This window comes from Eupeodes corollae, chromosome 1 (assembly GCF_945859685.1).
Source record: "Eupeodes corollae chromosome 1, idEupCoro1.1, whole genome shotgun sequence".
In the NCBI taxonomy this organism is placed as follows: domain Eukaryota; kingdom Metazoa; phylum Arthropoda; class Insecta; order Diptera; family Syrphidae; genus Eupeodes; species Eupeodes corollae.
The window spans coordinates 276,687,602-276,711,343 of record NC_079147.1 but is presented as its reverse complement, the minus strand read 5'-3'; the positions used below and the strand labels follow the sequence as shown (position 1 = coordinate 276,711,343).

The 23,742-nt window shown below is 33.6% G+C and overlaps 1 protein-coding gene across 1 annotated transcript in view; it reads right to left on the bottom strand.

Moving 5' to 3' along the window:
* LOC129943471 (mucin-5AC) overlaps positions 1-19,195 on the bottom strand; it is a 150,566-nt gene extending 131,371 nt beyond the window's left edge. The window contains exon 1 of the mRNA XM_056052953.1: positions 18,033-19,195. Within this exon, the coding sequence (XP_055908928.1) occupies positions 18,033-18,105 (73 nt within the window). The 5' untranslated portion in view covers positions 18,106-19,195. The remainder of the gene's footprint in view (positions 1-18,032) is intronic.
* Positions 19,196-23,742: the final 4,547 nt, after the last annotated feature.

Here is a 23,742-nt window from a genome sequence, read left to right as displayed (position 1 = left end):
GAGACTGGTTACAAATATTGTAGGATCGGTGCATTATTGTTTTGCTTGTATCACTGAAAATATCGCTGCTGTAAGTATAGCTCGTCGTTTTCAGTAATTAGAATATGAAGTTTCAACAAGACGAAGCCAGATGCCACACGACTCGAGTGAATATAGCTTTATTGCAAGACACATTTCCTGGCCACCAAGATCATGCGATTTGACACCGCTGGACTTTTGTTTGTGAGGCTTCGCAAAAGACCGTGCCTATGCAGATAAACCTTTAACTTTTGAGCACTTAAAACCAACATTCGTCAAGTTATGGCTGAGATACCGCCCAATATCAATCAAAAAGTTGTTGAAGATTACCTGGTGGTCATTTCAATAATAATGGAATGTTTCACATATAAACAACGTTCAAACATTATAATAAGAAAGAAATGTCACGAACAAAAATATTCTATATGTATTTTATTTGCGTTTACTTTTGAAACCGCAAAATAGTATCCCTGTACTTCTTTTCGCTTAAAAAGGAAAATTTTATTAAGAAAAGTGTTTAAAATTTCCGTTGAGCTTGTCAAATATTGAAAGGTGACAGCTACAAAAGTAGCAGTTGCCAAAAAAGGGGGATATTCAAAATGAAACCTCTTATTGGACAGACATGTCTCACTCAAATTTCTCACTTTAACTGTCAGAAATTTGAGATCCGATTTTTTTGGATTTAGCTTCTCAATAATTCAGTATCGCTTTCGAAAGAATGAAATGGTCAGCTAATTTGATTGATCTGCCAATTCGTCTGACAAAAATTCTCAGAAATCTTAAAAATATAAACATGCCAATTGGAAAAGCTCACAGAAAATAAAATCCTGTCAAAAAGTGGCAGCTGACAGTTTTGATTCAATTTGCCATAAAAGTGATCTTAAATTCATAGAACTGCGCTTTAAAATGTAAACCTACTCATATTAACTTTTACTTTTACTCATAGCTTTTCAAATAATGAAAAATAATAATAATGAGCTGAATCGAGTCCAACTCCCTAATGGTTGTTCGACTTATGTCATAGAACTTAATACATTTTCAGAAAAACAACAAACAAAAAGTAAACACCAAACCGTTTCATAATCACACTACGAGAAAATAAAAATGACACAACAACAACAACAAACTAACAAACAAATATGGCTGAACAAAAATTGCACTTTTATAGCTACTCAAGTCATAGCACCACCGCTGAGCCCCTGCAGCTTACATTTAAACAGTTAAAAATAAGATCACTTTAAACTGTAACTTGTGGTGCTCCTGGTGATAGTGGTGGTGCTGCGCTGGCGCTGTGGTTGCAGCAGGCTATGACGAACTGTTGCACTGTAGCTTGGCGCGGTTAAGTCGTAAAATTCATCTATAAAACGTTGGCAGAGAACGCGCGTGCAACGTGCGCGTCACTGCCCGGCCCGATCCTCTACCACCAGAATCACTATCATAGTGGAGTGGCCTAGTAGTAATATAGCTTGCGCTGCGCCTGGCCAATTTCGCTTTATAAGGTGGGAATTTTGTATGCATTTTGAAATCAAATCTGCACACCGGTTATTCGACTTTTCAAAAAAAGAAGAAAATTATGGTGTGTAAAAATGAAACCGAAAGCGGAGTGATGGCTGGCAGCCTACACCCAGTTTTATACCTATTTATTTTTATTTACATCTATTGCTGCAAAATAAAAGTTTGTCACTCTTTCGTCACTGAATCCACCAGCAACAGCAGCAACATTATAGGGAGCGACTTGTTGAAGGCTCTCGCACAGACACAGTGCAAAAGACAGATACTCATGGAAACTGTAACAATTCAAACATAACACCCAGATTCAGATACATTAAGAGCAGAAAGTATAAGAAATAGAGGTGTAGTAAGTATATACCTAGGTTACTGAATTGAGCTCTATATCATTATGATGCAATCACCAGTTGGCCTTTTTTGAGACTGCCTTGATGCCTAACCGATTGAAATTCAAAGCCTGTATTTTGTTTTTCTAATCTCAATAAAATATCTTACGAATAAAAAAGATCGAGAGGAAGAATTCTCACAGTGCCATAAGATCTAAATTTTGAGTCAGTTAAAGAACTTATTTTATTTTGTGCTGACTTTAATAAAATATTCCCAAAATGCAATCGACTTTTTTTTTGTTCTAAGAAACTAATCATCCGTTTTATTGTTTCACTTTTGTTCGGAAAATAACTAATTTTGGGAAGCTATCAAAACAATCCATTTTTGACTCAGGCTGTTAAAAAGTCCTTATTTGGAAAAACAAATTAACTGGCCTTATCGTTAATTAACATGAAGATATATATTAATTGTTAAATGAATCAAATTATAATTTTAGAAACCTTTAAAAGTATGTAATCAATGATGAACACTGTGCTACAAAAATAAGAAAACAGATTACTTTTTAGTTACCTAATGGAGGCTGTAGCTTTGAAAGTGTAGACCATTTCCTGGAAATTACGAACCTTTCGCACGTAGACAATTTTAAGTTTGTATGCCGATGCGCATTACTTTTGAATGTCTGCACATTAAAGTTGGTGGGAAATATTTAGCCTTGTAAAGCGTTCCACATTCGTGTTGTGCAGCTAAAGAAAGAATCCCTATATTAAGCAATACGTCCTAAGTTGAGTTCAAGGTTAAATTAATGTATATTCCTAGAAGTATGGATATTACGGTTAAATTGTTAGAGGGGAGGAATATAACGGGTAAAATAATTATAAACATTAAACATTGCTGGAATGTTTAAAAGAATAAGTCTCAATTATAACGATAGCCTATAATTTTCAAAGGTCGTTTTTGAATAATATCGAAAAAACTCAAGTACGTTATTGAGGCATTAGCCTAAATATGCGAATCACACTCGAGAAGGGGCAAAACACTACTTGAATCTAGGGAGAAAATCTTAACACTTAGCAGCATTTTTGGCGATGTCGACTATGTGATTACTTCACAACAAGTGGTTTGTGATGAACATAGGACATATCTAGAAATGAAAGCTTTTCAGCCTTCTCGATGCAAGTACCACCCATTGATAGTGGGATAAGGGGAGGTTTAAGTATTCCAAGCAATAAATTCTACACAGTTTTTGATTCCCCATTGGACGGACAATGCTGTCAAGATCGGAATTTAATGAGCTTATGAGAATCTTAAAACGAATATGAAAAGCTCATGGTACAATTATCAGCGAAACAATGTTCTTTTTCCATTACCCATTAAACAATTAAATGATCTACACAGTCGCAGCTACAACCATTGATAGGTAACTTCAAAAGTAATATACAACTATTAACTTAACGTTCGCTGTGTAAATCAAGTCTAAACAATGTTCTGTCGAGGTTTGCGAGATGTTGAATCAATTTAGAAACATTTTTACTTGTGATAGAAAGGAACGTTTTGCATCCTTAAAAAATTTCGAACTCGAATTTTTTATCAAACACTACATTAAGGCATTAGGTCGATTGATTTTAAATTTGTAAATAAAGTTTTTAGCCGTTTCGTGTTAATCCTATTTTTCGTATTTTAAGAATAAAAATAACAAAAGTCCCCATACTTATAACTCTACCATATTTCGTTGCTCGTCGATTACTGGAAACAGATTGTGAGGATTCCGAGTGGGTTGGGGAAGGTGGTTTCGAAGATGCTTCTGATGTTGAGTCGTTAGTGAAATTGGTTGGAATTTGTGAGTCTTCATGGTATGTGTGGTAATCTTGTTGTTGCTTCAGGTGTAACAGATGAAATAGGTTCGGGATGATTGGTACCCTGGGTTTAATCAGTGACTGGAAGTTAATTTTCAACTAATATTGGTAGTTCACTTTCAGTTCGAGATTCGACTCTTTGTCGAATTTTATCTACATGCCACCTGGCTATCCGATCATCCAAAGATCTTACAATATATGACACTGGTCCTTTAATTTCCAAAATAATTTCTGAAAAATACTGCATCTCCTATGTAAAAAGTTCGTCCTTTTTCTTTTACGAAACACTCTTGTCTCGTTCTTTAAATTGATGTTGTCTGGATGTAACATATCCAACATTGTTCTTAATTTTCTCCCATTGTTGTGTGCGGGGTAATATGCTGTTTGAACAAAAAAGATGAATGCCTCCTTCTGATAAGGTTGCAAGTGATTGCCATTACTCGAAGGGTGATAAGGGGATGTTGTATTGATTTTTATTCCATTGTTTGTATAAAACGCTTTCAACGCTTCAGAGACAAATGCAGAACCGTTATACGTTATGACTTTCTTGGGAAGCCCGTGGATTGCAAACATTTCTCGCACCTTCCTCATAACTTCTACACTTGACTGATTTCCAACTATGTTTACCTCAAGCCATTTGGACATCGCATCAACGACAATTAAAAAAGTGTGGCCTTTATAAGGTTCTGCAAAATCCAGATGTAGAATTGACCAGGGATTTGTTTCTTCTTGAATTGGTGTTTTAAAATACGGTTCCAAGTGACATCTGATATAATTATATAAAATGCTACAGAGTCAACTTCAAACTCTTCGCTAGCTCCATTTATAATTAATTTGGTGATAAACTTGTGCGTTTGTGCTTCGTCGACATTGTTTATCTCGTAGAAATAGCCATCGTTTTGTGAATTATATGGCTCAGCTGCCTCTTCTGGTAATACGTGAACTTCGTAGCCCGTGTTCTTTTTTCTTAAAGCAAGCCCTGCTCGAATAAACTTTTCTATGGCAAAAATCACAGGTATTGTCTTAAAAAAAACAGGTCTCTTGTTGATGATGTCCCTCACATCGAAAACATTTACTAAATTGTGTGACATTTTGGTTTGCAAGGCCTCATCTGTTACTCCACATACGATTTGATCACGCAACATATTATTCAACTCTACAAAATTGCAATGTTCGGATAATTTGCTTAAATCTTTGACGAAGTCGGGTATTGATTCTGCTGGTTTTTGGCATTCTTTGTGAAACGCAAATCTTTGGACTATTTCGTTAGGCTTTGGATAGAAGAGCCCATCCAATTTATCCAGAATTTCTTGAAATGTGACATCTTTAGGGCCCAGTGATGTGAGCAATCAGCGAATTATTACACAAGCTAGAAATATTGCTTTTTGATTTATAGTCCATTTGCCTCCAATAGAACTCCTTCCTCTCTTTATAATTGTTCCAAGACATAGAGGGTTCTAATTGTTTCAATTTGCCAAAAACCGGTGTTCCTAAATTCTGCATTAACGTTTTCCATTGTGCTATCGTTCATTTTATTTTTTTATCTCTTCGCCAGTAATGTAAATCGATTTTAAATAAAATATTTTTTTGATATATTTTAATTTTGTATTAATTGTCTATTCGAGGTTAAATCGTTCACACATTTTGTAATTACGTTTCCCGAAATAATGCATGTCATTTTCCATCTGTCATCATGTTCTTGACATATCGGCAAAGGTTGTGTTCAGTCCCATTTAAACAAGTTGGCACATTAATGTGTAACAATATAAAACGATCAAAGATATCATTAGTGGTTTTAAAAAAATATCAAACATTTTTTTCCAAATTTGTATTAATAAGCTTTAACTTGAAATACAAATATTTTTAAACTAAAGTAGAAAAGTTGTACACATAGAAAATTCATTTCGAAAAACTCTGCTCTAACGATTTTCAAATGCAAATTTTGATAAATTAAATTAATTTTGAGAAATCAAATGGCGTTTAAATTTTTGAAAACAAAGTTTCTTCGGAAGTACTCTATAAGTGACACTTGCAGTTTCAGCTGACATTTTTTCGACTAAACGTGTATTACAAAGAAACAAGCCTCTTGCCATCTTTCTTCAAAATACTTCCAAATTTTACTCATTGTTTTTAAGTCAATCGATTTTGACGATTTTTTGACTTTTAGGGCAGTCAAATGACATCTTAATATGATAGGTGTCCGATACCAACACTATCACCTCGAAACCAAAAAATTAAGGACAGCTGTCAATTTAATTTTTCTAGGAAAAATAGCAACCTAAATATCGTCAAGTAAGAAATTATTTTGAAGGTAACATTATTTTTCGTCTTAAAAATTCTCGAGAAATATTTGTTTACATTTATTTTTTTTATATTTTGTATAGGTACATTAATTCAAATTGCTTTAAATGCAACAAAAATTCTTAATAATAGTATAATGTGCAGAATAAATTAAAATGTATGTCGAAAGCATTTTTCGTTCACTAGATATTTTGAGAACAACCACAGTCTCAGTAAAAACTAATATCAAGGTTCTAGAGACCTTGAAACTTCGAATAATGTTAAAATTTTAATATCTTCTGATAGGAAATTCAATGTATTTCAATTAGACCGTAAACATAGAGGATAAATCTTACATTTTTTAAATAGCTTATAAAACAAGTTGAAGCCATTGGTTTGTACCAATTGGAAGCTAAATTTCATTCGTCATTTTATATTTTGTATAAAATATTATATTTTGTACCTGTAAGCACTTTTGTAAACACTCATTGTACATATCAAAGCTCTTGCTAATCGAGAGATTTTGAACTTGTACTCAACCGGCCGCAACCGCTAATCATCCTCATCATAGTCATCATTTATAAAATGCAACCTGTATCTTCATTTCAACATTACAATGAAAATCATCATCCATCAGCCAACAACAAAAAAAATAAAATGCGATAATTGGAGTCGGTAAAAGATGTATTTTTCACCTTGGTTATAGCCTATAGCTTGTAGCTAGCTGATAGATTTCTCCAACAAAGACTGTTGGCAGATAAATATATGTATATATATAATTCGACTTGTTGCCTTTATTATACTGGCTTCTAGTATAAGTCCGCACTTCCAAACTTCCAAGGAAGATATATTATACAAAATGTTAAGATACACGTCTTTACAATGCTTTCATCTACTTTCGATTTTGATATTTTCTTTTAAGCATTTCACTGGCAAAAATTAAAAAGAAGCAAAAAGAAGAAAATAAAAACCAAAACCAAAACAATGATAATGTGAGAGATCTGCAAAGTTGAATGCCATACACACTACATACCGTAAGACACAGTGGCAGTAGCAGTGGCAGTGGTAGGGCAGTACGCGGCAGGTAACCTTATAGTTATGCGACGCGACTCGGCGCGGCAATGCGGCTATTATTTATGCAAAAATTCAAATCCCTTTTTTATAGGAACGAATATAAGATTTAATTGTTTTGATAACAAAAGACGTACATTTTTCAGTTCAAAATCATCCAGGCATTCAAAAATTATGATATAAATATTATGTACATATATAAAACTCATATAAAACTGAGTTGAGTATTGTAATATCTTTTGTCATCGTTGTTCGTTTTTCTGATGTTGGGTCTTGGATATTTAATATCAAGACAATTCTATCGCTATGAAATTTATACAAAATAACAAAAGACAAAAATAACGGAGCAGTTAACATTTCAATCTTAATGCCATTTGAAGCTTTTTCTTAAACTTTCTTGTAAATGCAAATTTGGTCTGCCTTTCAAAAAGTCATATTTGCAAAGGTAAACTTAATCTGGCTTCTGGCTATTGGTTTTAAATGGATTAATTAGTTATGTTGGTATTTGTTTGTTAGTAACTGTTTATGTTCCTTTACTTTCAAAGAAAAATGAGTTTTATTTCCTATTTTTGAAAGTTGTCCCAGTTTGTTTCTTGTTTTTTTTTTTTTTCAATACCCAAAAATAGAGATTTAAGACTTCAAATTCAAATTTTTTGAATTCTTTGATCCAAATTTCCAAAAATACTGGCAAAACTAAAAACATTTCGAAACAACTTTTTCAAAATTCTCACTTTTTATACTTTTTTTAGAAGCCTTAAGGTCGTGAAATGCATTTATTGAAAAAGATGTTGGTCTTTTTTTGTCTTCAATGCTTAAATTAATACAGCTACAAATTTTGTTAAACTATTTGGGAATGTAACTAGACTCAAGTAAGAAGTCTTGAATTTCAACAGTGTGAGCGAGCACGTCAAGACAATCCGCATTAAGGCCAAATTTTCCAACATGAGTCGCATATGCGCGCATACCTCAGCAGAGGAAAAAATCTTGACACCAAAGTCTTATTCTTTGAGCTCTGTACAAGACATAAGAGAACACATCTTCGGATTCAGGCTGATCAATTTCGCTGCGGGGCGACACTTTATGGTAGTTAGAACGCAGTTCACACATCTTGATATCTACAAGGGAACATGGAAATCTCCTGATCAAGCAACTCTCAACCAAATTGACACCATTGCGATCGACGCACAACACTTCTCCAGTATACAGAATGTCCGAACATTCCGAGGGGCCAACATTGACTAGGACTACTACTTCGTTGTATCAATGAATGCAAGACCAAGAAATTGTTGTCATCCAAAAAGGACATTAACCGACGGCGTCTTGGGAAAAACATCACCATAGATAGCTTAAACTTTAAAGTAGGTAAGGACTTTGGTTACCTAGGCACCGCTACAAATTCAGACAACGACAGCAGCGCTGAAATCAAATTGAGTACTAAAGTCCTCTCTCGAGCATCTTAAATCACCATCTATAAGAAACTCAACATCCAGGTTGTCATATATGGTTCTGAGACGTGTAACCTGTCAAAGAAAGATGAGAGCGTCTTAGGATGCTTCGAGCGATTTAAGGTCGCGTCTGCAAAGATGGAAAGTTTAGGAAAAGATACAACGACCTGGTTAAAAGAATAAAAGTTCTACCACTTAGAAGCTCGGATCGTAAAGAGCGAATAAACATCAACTTTCCAGCCCGGAAGGTCTTCGAATCCAGTCCTGAGGAAGGGTGCAATGTATTAAGATCGCGACTCAGGTGGCGCACGCAAGTAGGAGAGGACCTCTACTAGCAAAGGAAAGAGCTGCCTGGAGACGCATGTTGGTAGAGGCCAAGGTCCGTCCTGGACTGTATCACCAACTTAAGTAAGTAAGTAAAGAGAAGTTGGTTGAGGTTGTTTTTTTTTTTACATATTTTGAAAAGAGTTCTCAAAGATATTTTTTTTTTCATGACCGATTACCACCTAAAAGAGATATACTCCTCATTTGTTTTACTTAAATGGTTTTATTTAACGACTATGATTTCAGAGCTGTGTCACCTGAGTTGAAGAACTAGTTTTAACGATCTCGGTCATGCGTAGGTCTCACAAGCCACCCCGATGCCGATGCCCTCGCCGAAATCAAATCTGATGTGACAGCCCTCCAGGAGATGCGATGGAATGGGCCAGGCAGTAGGAAGATTGAAGGCTGTGATTTCTACTATGGGAAGTGTCGACTCGATGGGAGGAAGCGCTTATTTGGATGTGGTTTTGCTGTCAAATGGAAACTAAGGCAAAGAGTTTTAAGCTTTCGGGAAGTAAGCGAAAAAGTGACGACAATCCGCATTAAGGCCAAATTTCACCACCTGAGCCTTATCAGCGCGCATGCCCCGACGGAAGAGAAGGATGACAATACCAAAGAATAATTCTATAAGCTCCTCTTTAAAACATATGAGCACTGTCCCAAAAACGATGTTAAAATTCTCCTGGGAGATTTTAACGCCAAAATTGGTAAAGCAGTCATCTTTGGTAGGTCAATCGGAAGACATAGCCTACACGACATCACATCTGGAAACGAACTCAGGGTTATCGCCTTTTTAGCCGAGAGAGACATGGTGTTGAGTAGCACCAAATTTCCTCGCTCGGATATCCAAAAAGGTACTTGGAACATGTAACAACATCGATCAAGTTGCTATTGACGGAAGACACTCCTCTACCATACTTGGCGTTAGTACGTACAGATCAGCTAACATAGATGCAGACCACTACCTAGGTGGTGCTAAACTCTGTGTGAGAATATTCATGGAAGCTCTTAGGCGAACAACAACCTCGAGGACAAGATTCAACGTTGGAAGACTGCAGCAGGAGGATACCACCAATGACTTTGCCGACTGAGTATCCCTAGAGCTTGAGAGAAACCCTACAACGGACAAGATGTGCCCAGAAACCCACTGGTAGCTTTACAAACAATCCATCAGGAATGCTGCAGAAGAGGGGCTAGGTTTCTCACAGCCGCCACCAAGGAACCCCTGGTTTGACTGTGAATGTGCTCAGGGAAACAAAGCCAAAACGGAGGCAAACAGATTGTGGCAGCTAAGAAGGATACGATTTTCCTGCCAGCTCTACGTCGACAATCGAAGAGATGAGAACCGCTTCCTCAGAAGAAAGAAAAAAGCCCATGAGCAGCGTGAAGTCGAGGCGATCCAGGTATGTTTTAACAGGAAGCAGGTTCTGATCTTTTATAGATGAGTCAAAAAGAAAACAACGGGATTCACTACCCACCCTGGAGCCCGCAAAGATAAGCCGTAGTCGAGACGCAGTCAATACTAAAAATATGAAGAGGTCATTTCAACCAGCTGCTCAATGGTGATGAAGTCAACGATTCCGCCAGAGAGCAGCCACGTGCCATGTTAAATTTTGATATCCCTACCAAACTGACACGACTTATCAGGATAACGCTGGAAAGTGCTATTTGCTGCGTCAAAATTGGAAGAGACTCGCCCGAAACCTTCGAAACCACCAGAGGACTTCGACAAGGAGATGCGCTGTCATGTAGCTGCTTTGCTTCAATATTGTTCTTGAAAAAGTGGTGCGCAACACCAACACCAATACAAGTGGCACCATCTTTCAAAAATTCACACAATATCTTGGATATGCAGATGACATCGGCATTATGGAAAGAACCAAACGAGCAGTGACGGGTGCCTTCTCTAATATCGAGTCTGAGGCGAAGAAAATGGCACGTGACATTAACGAGGACAAACCGAAGTATTTACTGTCGTCAAATAGAGTCGATTCACACCGTAGACTTAGTCAAAATGTGACAATAGACAGGAACAACTTCGGGGTGGTAAAGGAATTTGTTTGTCTGGGCACTGCTGTTAATTCTGCAAATGACATCAGCGCGTAGATCAAACTCAGAACTATCCTTGCTAATAGCTGTTTCTTTGGCCTAACTAAGCAGTTGAGGAATAAGGCATTATTGCGAAGTACCCAAGCGAATGAAGGATCTTTTAGTATCTTCGGGAGGAAGGTTTTGCGTACGATCTATGGTCCAGTTTGTGTTAACAGGCAAACTAATATCTGGCGGAGAAGATTTAATCAGGAGTTATACGAGCTGTACAGTGGCTTGCCACTGGTCAAAAAATTGGGTGTACAACGTTTAAGATGGATAGGGCATGTCGAGCGAATGAACATCGAAGCTTATGGGCTATAAGGTATTCAACGCCAAGCCTAAGGGAACAAGCAGAGGCAAGCCTCATCTCCGGGGTAGATCAAGTTGAGGCCGACACACGTCAACATGGTATTCGAAACTGGAGGCAGCAAGCTAGAGATCGAGTAAGTTTGAGAAAGTAATTACTTGAGGCCCATGAGCACAATGCGCTGTAGCGCTAACTAAAGTAAAGCAAGTAAGTAAGATTTCAAATAACAATAATAAAATACAAGACATTTAAAAAATACAGATATTGAGAAGTTCTAAAAACGGTGGACTAAAATATTTCTAATTTTGTTCATAACTTTTTTACATTGCGAAAAAAAGATTAAACAAATTTGTAATGTCCAGGACAACCTGAAGTCTAAGACTACATGGTTTAGTATTTTTCAAAAAAAAACTTGAAATAAGATGAAAAACCGGGGGAAATTTGGCTCATATTTGAAAATACTAAATAAACTTGTAACTGTTTCTGTGTTGTTCAATCCCAAATAACCAACTTTATCTCCTGTCGTAATATCTCTGAATTTGGTCTTAAGGAAGAAAATTATGTAAATGCTACAATAAATTATAATTCTTAAAATTTATAAAATGTATTGCCAAAAATTAATTTCACAAACGACGACAAAACTTCAATCAAAACGTTCCCAAAAGTAATATATTTTGATATTGTTATGTCCAAAACGACAAGAAAGATGATTTATGTGACTGCCATTTTTTATTTGGTGGAAAAATAATAATTTCATCATCGCATCTTATTTCAATATGCGGAAGTGAAAAATAAAATAAAATAATTTATTTTCCCTATTTTAAATAAAATTTATTGATCACGAATTCCGAACATTGCAGAGAGTGAGGTTGATAAATAATTTCTTTCTTGCATCCATCTCAAAAACCAAAGAAAATCAAATCCAAGTCCGTCGTCGTTGTCGTTGTCGTCGTCGTGGGTGTCATCGTTCCGCATCGTTAGGTCGGTTCGAATCTTTTTGACATTTGCCAGAAAATTATTGTTAAATAATACATTATGTTGATTATACTAAATATAGTAATGTTCAGTTCAGAGTATAAAATGCCAATTTTTATGCGATTACCGTTGGATCGCAAGATTACCATTGGATCGCGAAACTTGACACCTCCAAGCAATCAATTAAAAATGAATAAAAATATCATAAGCAGATTGTACCAAAGCAATAGAAAAACAATAAATTAATCATGAATGAATATGGTACAAACTTTAAATTTGTCAAATTGTGATAAATTGATTTTAATATTTTGGCAAACTCCTTAAGGATTTCGCCATCACGGCGCGTCGTCGTCAGGTCTGATGACAGGACTGAGATCGTCTTTAAAATAATAAATCAATTAATTTTATTTAAAAGCCTTTTTTTTTGTGGGCCTTAAATAAACGCCAAGCAAACATATGATGTTTTTTGTTTTATAAAAAGTTTCAAAGTCGTCAAAACTGAGATGCTCCACCCTGATGAGATGGTTTAAAAAATAAAAACACTCAAAAGATTATAACACCACTTCTCTAAAAATAAAATTATAAAACTCTTGTATATGGATTACGTAATTGGACAACAAAGTTTAAAATCTGAATTAATGATTTTTGACTCATGTTAGTCATAGTTTAGTTTTGAAAAATTAGTAGGTGGTAAACCTGATGTCATATAAACGCATAGATTTTTTAACTTAAGGTTAATTGATGTTTGTTTATATTTACATACAAATATTAAATTTTTTTTCTACACGCAAAAATAATAAAGATTGATGACTATCAATCTTAATTTGTAACTATACATGTGCATGTACATATATCATTATGTAGTAAGATGTGGAGGCGGTCGGTGGTGAACTATCGAAAACTTTAAAATTATGACTAAAAATAACATTTGTACATAAGCGAACATATAATATGAAGCATATGATAAAGTATTTATTCAAGTGGCGTTTTTAAGCTTTTTTAACATTTTGAAATATGGACCTACATGTATCACATTTCAAACTTTTACGTGTTCAAAGATTTATTACATTCCCACAAAAATTCAACATGGGAGATCCTGTACTTCTTGACCTGGAACTTGGCAAACTCAGAGAAATGAGGATAAAATTATCTCAGAAATTAAGAAAACAGCGTTCAAAGCCAAATAAAAATCTTTTATTGTTCTACTCCCTAATTATTATGACTTGAAAGTATTGAAGTTAAGAGAAAATAAAGGTATAATCTATATCCCAAAGAATATCATCATTGAGACGTGAAGATCAAAATAAACAAAATAATCATTTTTGTAATATATTTCTCTGTCAAGAAATTTAGGGCTATTTTTGGTTTCCTTTTTTCTCTCAAAATTAATTCGTAAACCTGGAATCTTTGGAAACTTTCTAATCTACACAAATTTGTTAAAAATCAATAATGAGGAGATTCAAAACAAATCTTAAAGTTTTTGAGGTTTGCAACTAATTTTCAGGATACCGATTTGGAGTTCCTCGAAACTATTAACTCCAAAATCGCCCTTAATTAACCAGCATTAGTTTTTGCAAATGTTGTTCAACTTGAAAAGTCTCGAGTAATTTACTGTATGACTTTTTTTAAGAGTAACGCTAACTAAGCAGCCACAAATAGCCATTTTTTATTTTTTAAATAATTTCTGCATTAAGTGCTGGAAAAACCAGGCTCATCACTAAAAGTTTAGGGGGAAAAGGTTTTTTTTGAACCAATTCGGAATTTGAGCACTGAAATAGCACAAACAGAGACCTACATTTTTGAATCATTAAAATTTCTAAATTCGATTGTAATCTTTTCGGGCCTAGTACAAAATCGTATTTTGTAACGTATAATATTTTCAAAAATCAATAAAACTACAAGAAATTACTTTACATAATTTTGATCTTCATACAAATTTTTAACATTGGAAAGAAAATAGAAAATATGAATATAATTATAAATGATTTGAAAATGGATGAAAAGTTATTTTAATCGGTCAGATTTGTCGAATTGAAAATTTTGACAAATCTACTGATTGACAAAATTACGTTTACAAAAAAATACTTTTATTAAGGATTAAAATTCTCTTAATTCGAATCTCGCATTTAATTTTTTATCACATCTGGTTCTTAAAATATGCCAGTTTAAAAAGCACAAGTTATAATTCAGAAAATCTCTCAACAATATTGATGATGATTTTGTAAAGTACAAGTCTTTTTCGTCTCGATATAATTTAAATGATTTTAGCATCCTGCTTAGCTTATAGAAATTCTGGAACAGATATGAGTCCTTACTTGACTTCTAATCAAGAAGCAAACCTTCAATTTAATTCTTTCATAATTTTGAAAAATTTCTATTAATGATTTTGAATTCAAAATTTAAACTTAACTATTTGCTTAAAACTTTAAAGTGCCTTTTTTCAATATTATTTTTAACTTCAAATAGGAATTTATTGTAATGGGTCTGATTTGTCAAATTGAAAATTTTGACATTTCTCGACGTTTCAAGGTCCCTAGAGTCGGATTTTTAGAAAGCTGTCTGGGCGTGCGTGTGTACGTTCGCGACGTTTTTTTCCTTGCCCGTAGCTTAAGAAACAGAAGAGATATCGACTCGAAATACATTTTGTTATACAGATAAAAAGGCAGAAAGGGCTCTGAGGAAAATTGCGTGGGCGGTTTTTTTTACCTTAGCAGTTTGAAAAAAAGGTGAACATTTTGGTTAACCGTAAATATCTTACGGAACAAAGACGCTAGAGACTTGAATTAAAAACGAGCATATTTTTTGAAAAAAATCCAATCCACTTTTTTTTTATAAATCAATAAAACTGAAAAAAAAATGTTCACCTCAAAAATTTTACGAAAAATAACGCCTTGAACATCTGGTAAAATTTTGAGAAAAACGAACTGACGTTTTTTTTATAAAAAATAAGAACCTGAAAAAACATTACACAAAGTTGGTAAAAATTGAATTTCGACTCAAATATTTGAGATTATGGCTTCCAACTAATTTTATCTTAAAAAAATAATGTTAATAAAAACCTAAACAAAAAAATTAATAAATGTTGGTAAAAATTGATTTCCGATTCAAATATCTTTTCAAAAATTTGATATTATGGCTTCCAACTAATTTTTACTTATAAGAAATATTGTCTTCAACACTCAGTAAAATTTTGAAGAAAATCTAATCGACACTTTTTTTTTTGATATTCAGTATTTTATTTTATAAAAATCCAACAGTCCGTTTTTTAATAAATCTAGAAAAAATAGTACACAAAATTTTGTAAAAATTGATGTTCGGTTCTTGATATCTCTCAAATTAATTTCATTCATCCAATTTGTAAAAATTTAGGAAATGCTACTAAAATAGGTAAACATTTGTTTTCGGCTAAAAATCTTTTTAACAAAACTTCATTTTAAAAATTTAACTATTTCTTTATAGGAAAAATATTGTTGGTAATTTATAATTTTAAGAATAATTCAACTGACATGATCCAACATGAAAACCTAAAAACTTTTAAGAAAGACAAATAGACAGACGGGATAGGAAGTTATCAGTGTGGGTCGCATCCCAACTTCTTTTTTAATTTTTCAATATCTTTCAAAAACTTGATAAAATAGAATTGTTATGCAGCAGATTTGTAACAAGAACAAAACTTACTTTCAAACCAATTTGCCTTTTTCTGTTGAAAACCGTTCAAGGATAAACGGTTAAGCGTTTCTTCAGCTTATGGAGATTTTTCGAATATTGTATGAAATATATGAATACTTCAATGGAATATTGAAGAAAGGGATAATAGCTACTGATAGCTACCCTCAAAAAGCTTTATATATGATTTTTTTGAATTTAAAAAAGTAATATTCCAAAAACCATTAATTTTAATGTCAGATTTGAATTAAGACGGCCACCAAAACCAATTAGAAAAGTGTGATTTCATTACCAGAGAGAACACCTTGTCTACCAAAGGTTTTTAGAGAGATATTTGTTTGTTTGTTGTATGTTCGTCTGTTCACAAGTCTGTATGTTTGTACGTTCTTACGATTGGAATTCCTTTCTTTTCTTTTTAAAAAAACTCGTGATGACATCGACATAAAATACAATTTTTTCTTACAGTTAATAATATCAAGGCGCGTTGAAGGGGCTCTTAAAGAAATCCGTTTGGTTGCCGCAAATATCTCTACAAAGCTAGTGACTTTGATTAAATTTTATATTATGCATAGTGAAAATTCGGAAACCAATAATCATAAATCAACATGACTGAAACAAAATCTTTGTCAAATGACATTGCATCCAAAAATTAAATGCATCAAAAAATAACGTTTTTAGCATCTGTTAAAATTTGAAAATTGATTTTCTATTATAATATCTTTTGTAACAATTACAGATTTTTTCTTCAAACTAATTTTATGTTAATAAAAAATATTGTTTTTAACATCTTTCTTTTAATACAAAACAAGACTCTACAAAAAATATTGAGCCAATTTTTTAAAAACTGATTTTCGATTCAAATATCTCGAGAATAAATGAAGTTATTGACTTAAAAGTTATTTCATTCTATGCATAAATTAATAATAAAATAATGTACTTAGAAAAATCCAGTCGACATTTGTATTATATGAAATAAAATCTTTCAAAAAATGTTCTCTACTAAAAGTGTGGTGACAGAGAACAGATATTTAAATCAAACTTATTTTATTATATGCAAAATATTATTGCTTACTTTTAGTTAATTTCTTACAAAAATTCAATGAACAATTTTTCTTACAAAACTCGAAAACCTACCAAAACAACAAAAAACTGATAAGAAATGGTTTTCGACAGACACCATAAATCATTTATTTTTAAATATATTTTAAAATTTTGCTTCTAAGTCGGTATTAAGTCTTGTCGTTAAAAATAATGAAGCATTAAAATCAAAAATTATCATTTGCCAACAAATTTTTGTCTATTTCTAACTTTTGACAATTTAGCATTCGATTACACAGTAAAACACACTTAAAAGAAAACTCTATAGGTTTGTAAAAACTCCCTGTTTTGTCTATGAATTTGTGATGGACAATTAAAATCCTGATACAATACAAAATTTGTTAAGAAAAATCTAAAAACTGAACAAAAAAACAAATAATCAGGTAACTCAAAGATATAAATAAGCACAAAATCCTAACTTAATGACATTTTCAAATCCCCGTAGTTAAAATTTGTCTAGACTCCACTAGGTTAAGAACACGGTATTATTTGAAAATCAACCAAGCTAATAAACGAAGGGGTGGTCTACCACAACAAATAAATACCTAAACCACTTTGGGTTTTAAATATTTTTGATGTAGACAAACATGTAAACACTAATATGAATTATTAATTGAATATTTTAAATTAAAAATTAGATTAAAAATTGAAAAAAAAACTTTAATCTCAAATAAAACACCAACATTTTCTTTTTGGGGCCGCTTGGATCAATCAGTCTATTTTGTTGTCCAACACAAGCTCTACGTGCCCTTAAATCCACATTTTACAAAATATTTCTCAAAATCGAATAAATAATCGCTTATCGGTAATTTTCCGAAACTTTTAGCATAACCTTTAGTTTATTCCCATTATGAAGTTGATTGACCTTTTCTGCGAAATATTTTTCGTCTGACACATATAAAACCTTGAGTCATATCCAAATAAACCGCAACAAATCCGAAGAATTCAAAAGGTGACTCTACAAACAATTTAGAAAGATCCAGCAAAAAAATAGTTATTCATCATCAACCACAAGAAGAAAAAATACCTCCAAAAACAATTTTCAGATGAAATAAAACTTAAGCTTACCTTGACATTTAATAAATCCCAATAAAATCCAGAGTATAATACTCCTCGAGACAATCATCGCCGGTAATCCCATAATGTTCCAAATTGCACGCCGTCGTATTTTTGAATACTTATAATCCAAAAAAAAAAGAAGTTTTTGAGCGAAGTTTTCGATATCACTTCATAATAACGCAGTGACAAATTATTATTAAATAATTGTCTTGCATTTGATTTATGCAAAAACACAGAATTTAAAAAAAATAAAAAATTATAGAATTGTGAATTCTTAAGATTTTGTCAATTCACAATAAGCAAAAACAATTCATAAACAAAAATTTCAATATTCGTCAAAAACTTTATATCAAACAAATCACCGAGGTACAATCATGCACCTTGAGTTTGAATAAATACAAAAATTCACAGATTGAGATGAAGCCGAAGACGTCACGCTTGCGGAGAGGGGTCGGGCACGACAGGAAGGGCAAACAAACAAGAATGCGGGCGGTATTGATGGCGTAGCGGTGGTGGTATCGGCGCGGCAGCGGCGGTAAATGTTATGATGGGGCCGAGCCACTTTGAGCTATTTTCGAAAAGGTCACTTGAATGCGATGCCAAAAGCGAAGAAGTGTGCTTAAGTCGCTCTTCGTTATTCAATCTTTTTGTTTGTTCTCGTTTTTCGTTAGAGACGAGATTACTATGGGTTAGATTGGGTTGGGGATTCAGGGGGTTTGAATTGATATTTTATGATTTCTCTGCGTCTGTGGAAGTTAATAGTATCTACTCCAATCGTATATGTAGTTTTTAAATCGAATTGAATATTTTAATCACGCAAACCTTCCAACGTTATGACAAAATGAAATAAATTATTATAAAACCCACGAAGACAGAAGGTAACGACGACCAAACGCGACGTCAAAGCCGACAACGACGACGACGATAAAAGCCAAAGAAGAGGCTATAATGCAATGGGGGTCATGCAAAAGACCAATAAACAAGATAACAGAACTTGCCGGGCTCACTATAAGGAGCTATCGTATGTAGATACTTTTTAAAGTTGTACGTCTCGCGAAACAAAAACAAAATCAAAATTAAATAATTTTTCTTATTTTTTCTTTCACTTCAAACAACGAAGAAACACATTCGAATAATTGAGAAAGTATCTCTGGCCATAATCGCGGTTGGAACCAAACTGAATCAAGGTACCATGGCTTAAGTTTCAATGAGCCAACGAAACCAGCCGAAGATATTATAGCTTATAGTGTTCCAAGCTGTTGAAGCCCTGGTTGCCACTTTATATAGAATTCTGAAAACAGTATTTCGATCGCAGCTTTCAGACGATGATTGAGTTTACTTAATTGACACACAGGATCAATCAAGTCGACTTCTTCTATGATAAGACTGTTCGGAAAAATGATGTTATTTAAAGGATTGACTTATCCTGAATTTGAACCTCGCCTTATAGTTTTGCTATCACATCAGGCCTCTTTAAAATATTTAAGACAGCCAGAAGGTTATATTAAGAAATTAGCGTGAAGATTTTGCAAAATAAAAATCATTGGCTTCAAGATACATTTTAAGTCTTACTTAGTTTCTGGAAAATTCATTAGTTATGAGTTTTGATTTGACGTTTGATGTTGTTCTGAGAAAAAATATACGGTTCGGAAATAATTTACAATGCTGATTTCGAATCCGAACTTCGATTGTAACTAAGCGCTCAAACTTTAAAAATACGCGTTGTCAACCGTTTTCAACACTTTTGCAATGTATTTAAAAATGTGGCGTTAAAGCCATCTTTAGAATATACATATGAATTTTTATATTTGTTGAAATCAAACAATTTATGAAAACTTTTCGAACATTTAATGAAATACTATTCATATTTCCACTGATTATAAAGGTTGATTTTCAAGAAGACGCACGTGTAATGTGTTGAAATCTAACAATTTATGAAAACTTTTCGAACATTTAATGAAATACTATTCATATTTCCACTGATTATAAAGGTTGATTTTCAAGAAGACGCACGTGTAATGTTTGGACAAGAATTTAGCTTCATTTTAAAGTTTAAGGTATGCCATTTTGTTTAAAATGATTATTTGATGAGGCACGTGGCCGCCGCATCTGGCTCAAATAAATCCGAGCCTAGAATCTCCATTTCCAATCACTTTTTGTAGCAACAACGCGCCGAATATTCTCTTCCAAGGATGGCTTCTCTGCGTAGACAAACGATTTCAGATAACCCCACAAAAAAAAGTCCAGCAGTTTTTGCATGATTTTGGATGTCACGCCCACAGACCCTCGAAGCACGATAATGCACTCATCAAAAGTTTCTTTCAATAAATTCATTGTTTCATTACGTCACGCTTACCGGATCACTATTTTGGTAATAAATTTGTACGATCGCAAATGTTTTTAATAGAAAGTGACAAACAAATCTGAGCATAAATTAAATGACAGCTGTCAAAAATACCAACTCCGAACAAAGTATTACAAGATTGAAGACTTTCATTCGAATATTTATTTTTGTCCAATTTAAAAAAGTGATATCTCAAAAATCTGACGTGATAGTGTAATTTTGGTATCGGATTTAAATAAAGGTCATTTAAGCTCATCAGAAAATGTGCAATTTGATTTTCAAAAACAAAACTTTGCTTATCTCTAGCCAAATGGCTAAAAGATCTAAAAATTGTGTTTTTAAATAATGTCGAACGTATACCTCGATGCTGCTGTTTCTTTGAAAACAAAACATACAAAATAGATAGGTCAAAAAAATGATATCAAAAAAATAAGTGGACATGTTTATAAAGAACGATACAAATTCAGCTGTCACTTTTGAAGATATCAATTTTGAAAAAAAAAATATATTATCGAGTGGCAACCATGGTTGTAGCTGCTTTGTAGCTAGGCCAGTGCTCAGACTCAGTTCAGGTGCTAAAACCACCGCTGCTGCTGTTCTGCTTTAGCTCTTCTACAACTGCTGGCTGGTGCTTGAGCTGGTGGTTGGTTTGGTGCTTACCATTTTAATGCAGAGAGACGCAGACCTGTTGCAAGTCAAACAAGTATTTGGGTTCGAGTACGAGTGCGAGTACGAGTATATCTATCTGACTTGCCTTGGAATATTTCTTTAATTTTTGCGGTATATTCATATGCAATCAGAATGTTAACGTAACGTAATGTAAGCCATAATAAATTGATGTGAAGTGTGTGTTCTCTTAAAAATTGAAAGATACTCTTAATTTAAGATACAAATAGGAAAGAGTAAACTTAAATCTATTTTTCTTCTAAAAGAAATGTTTATTTTACAATTTGATGGTTTTAATGTACCTACTGCGTTTTTTTTAAGATAATCTACGAAATTAATAAACTGAACAAAATTTGACGTTTGTGGAGTGATAAATGACATTTTTGACAGTTAGACAAACTTACTAATAAACTCTAGTTAAATGTAAAACTATGTATGCACATAATTTAGAGATTATTATTTTAAAGACTTCAAGAAGTATTTAATCAAAACTTTAAGTTTAAGTTGTTTACTTATCGATTTTCTAAAAAATTTAACTAAATTTTTGAAACTATAGTAGTGTTTTTCTAATATGAAAAGTAAAGTAAAATCTTGTTGTGGATAGAGAATTGATTTTTATACAGTATTGAAATCAATTTTAATATTTAGATATTTGTTTAATAGTTAGATATTGTTATCTTTGATATCTTTTTGAGACTCGTCATTTTAATAACTAAGATGAACTCTGATAATTTGAAAAAACTTCTTTTTAATTTATTTCAAACTTATGTTTTCTAATTTAATTACTTGTGCACTTTCCCATAAATTGACGGCTAGACTTTTATTTGATCTTTTCGTAAGTGATTGTTTTTAAGTTTTGTATAGTCCTACAAAATTTTGTGTCAACTTTATTCGACTACCTTTCAAAATATTACTTAAAAAATTGTTCGACAAGAATGCAAAAAAGAAGAATATTGAAATTATACTTCTCATTCTGGTTTTCAACGTTTCTTAGTATAAAATCGATCTTTGACTTCTCCGAGCGTCTCATTGTAAAATTCAATAATAAATAAATGTTTGTTCGTATTTCATGCAGCTTCAACTTACAAAATAGAAAACATGAAAACAAATTAAATATGAATAATAACTATAATTATTAATATTTACTAAGCTAAGCACTAAATGTTTGCTTGGTTCTTCATCAGTATATCCGTGAGTATCCGAGGCTTGTTGGTGCTTCGTGGTATAAAAGTGGCGCAACCCTCAACCACGAGGGCCAGACCCTTAGTATAACTCCAATTACGGGAAGCTGGATAAACCGCCGTTGTTTCAATCTCGGGAATTCCTCATCTTTCATCTGGATAAGGAGAAATGACTTAGTGGAAACACTACTCTCCCCCCAGTTTCTTTCTCGTTTACTAACCCTAACAACTTTCCAATGGGGTGAGAACGCAACCTTTGGTTGAGGTACTGGGCACCCAATGTATACCGCAAGTAGGTGAGAGTAGGAGGTGATAGACGGAGGTGGATTTTGAGAAAAACTATGGACGCTTGTGTGCTCTTGGATTCCCATTTTACCATTAGAACACAATGAGAAAACGCGTTATTAAGGAGATAGAGCGATGTCACAACAGGAATCATGTTCGTATATTTTACTAAAAGGAATTATTCAAAGCAGCAGTATGTTCAAACTCATCCACAAAATATGGACGAAAACAAGCATGACCAAGAAGTGGAATCTCGGCATAGATTGCCCAATATTTAAGAAAGGATACCCTCCAAATTGCGCTAACTACAGAAGCATCAATATCGTATTATGTAAACGTCTGAAGCCGTTCGTCATAATAACCTCATAGGTCCTTATCAGTGTGTCATCAAACCATGAAAGTCCGCCATTGCCCAAATATTCACATTACTACAGATCTTGGAAAAAAACTCAAGAACTTCAAATCGATACCCACCATCTCTTTATCAATTTTAAGGACTCGTATGACAGCACGCTGCTCTATCAAGATCGAAAAAAATCTCACCGATAAATTTGATGTCAAAAATGCACTGTCATGGGACTTCTTCAAAATCGTTTTGGAAGTACACAACTCAACCGTCAATACTAAAGTCACGATCTTCCGAGGGTCCACCCACGGATACGCCGATGATATTGACATTGGAAAGTTAAAGCGTGATGTCAGTGTAGCGATTTTGAGCAATTCAACTGAAGCGGAGAAGATGGTTTAAGTGGTCAATGAGGGCAAGACTAAGTATCTGCTGTCATCAAAAAACGACACTGAACAACGACGTCTTGGACAAAACGTCACCATGGACAGCTATAACTTTGAGGTAGTTAAGGACTTTGTCTACCTAGGCACCGCTATTAATGCAGACAACGACACCAGCGCTGAAATCAAACGAAGAATAATTGTTGGAAATCGCTGCTTCTTTCGACTAAGAAGGCAATTGAGTAATTAAGTCCTCTCTCGGGCATCTAAAATCACCATCTATAAGACACTCATCATCCCAGTTTTTAATTGTGTCGATGAGGCCTAGACATGTCAAAGAAAGATGATTTTTGGTCCCGTCTCTTTTCGCAAGATTTAGTTTTGAAAACTTTGACTATTTTGCACCATTTCAATGCTTTCTGAAGCTTGTATATTTCCATTTTAAATAAGTGGCTTGTCAAATGTAAGTTTAAATAGAGCTGTCTCAATGGTGGTCTTTTTGAAGTAAGACTTC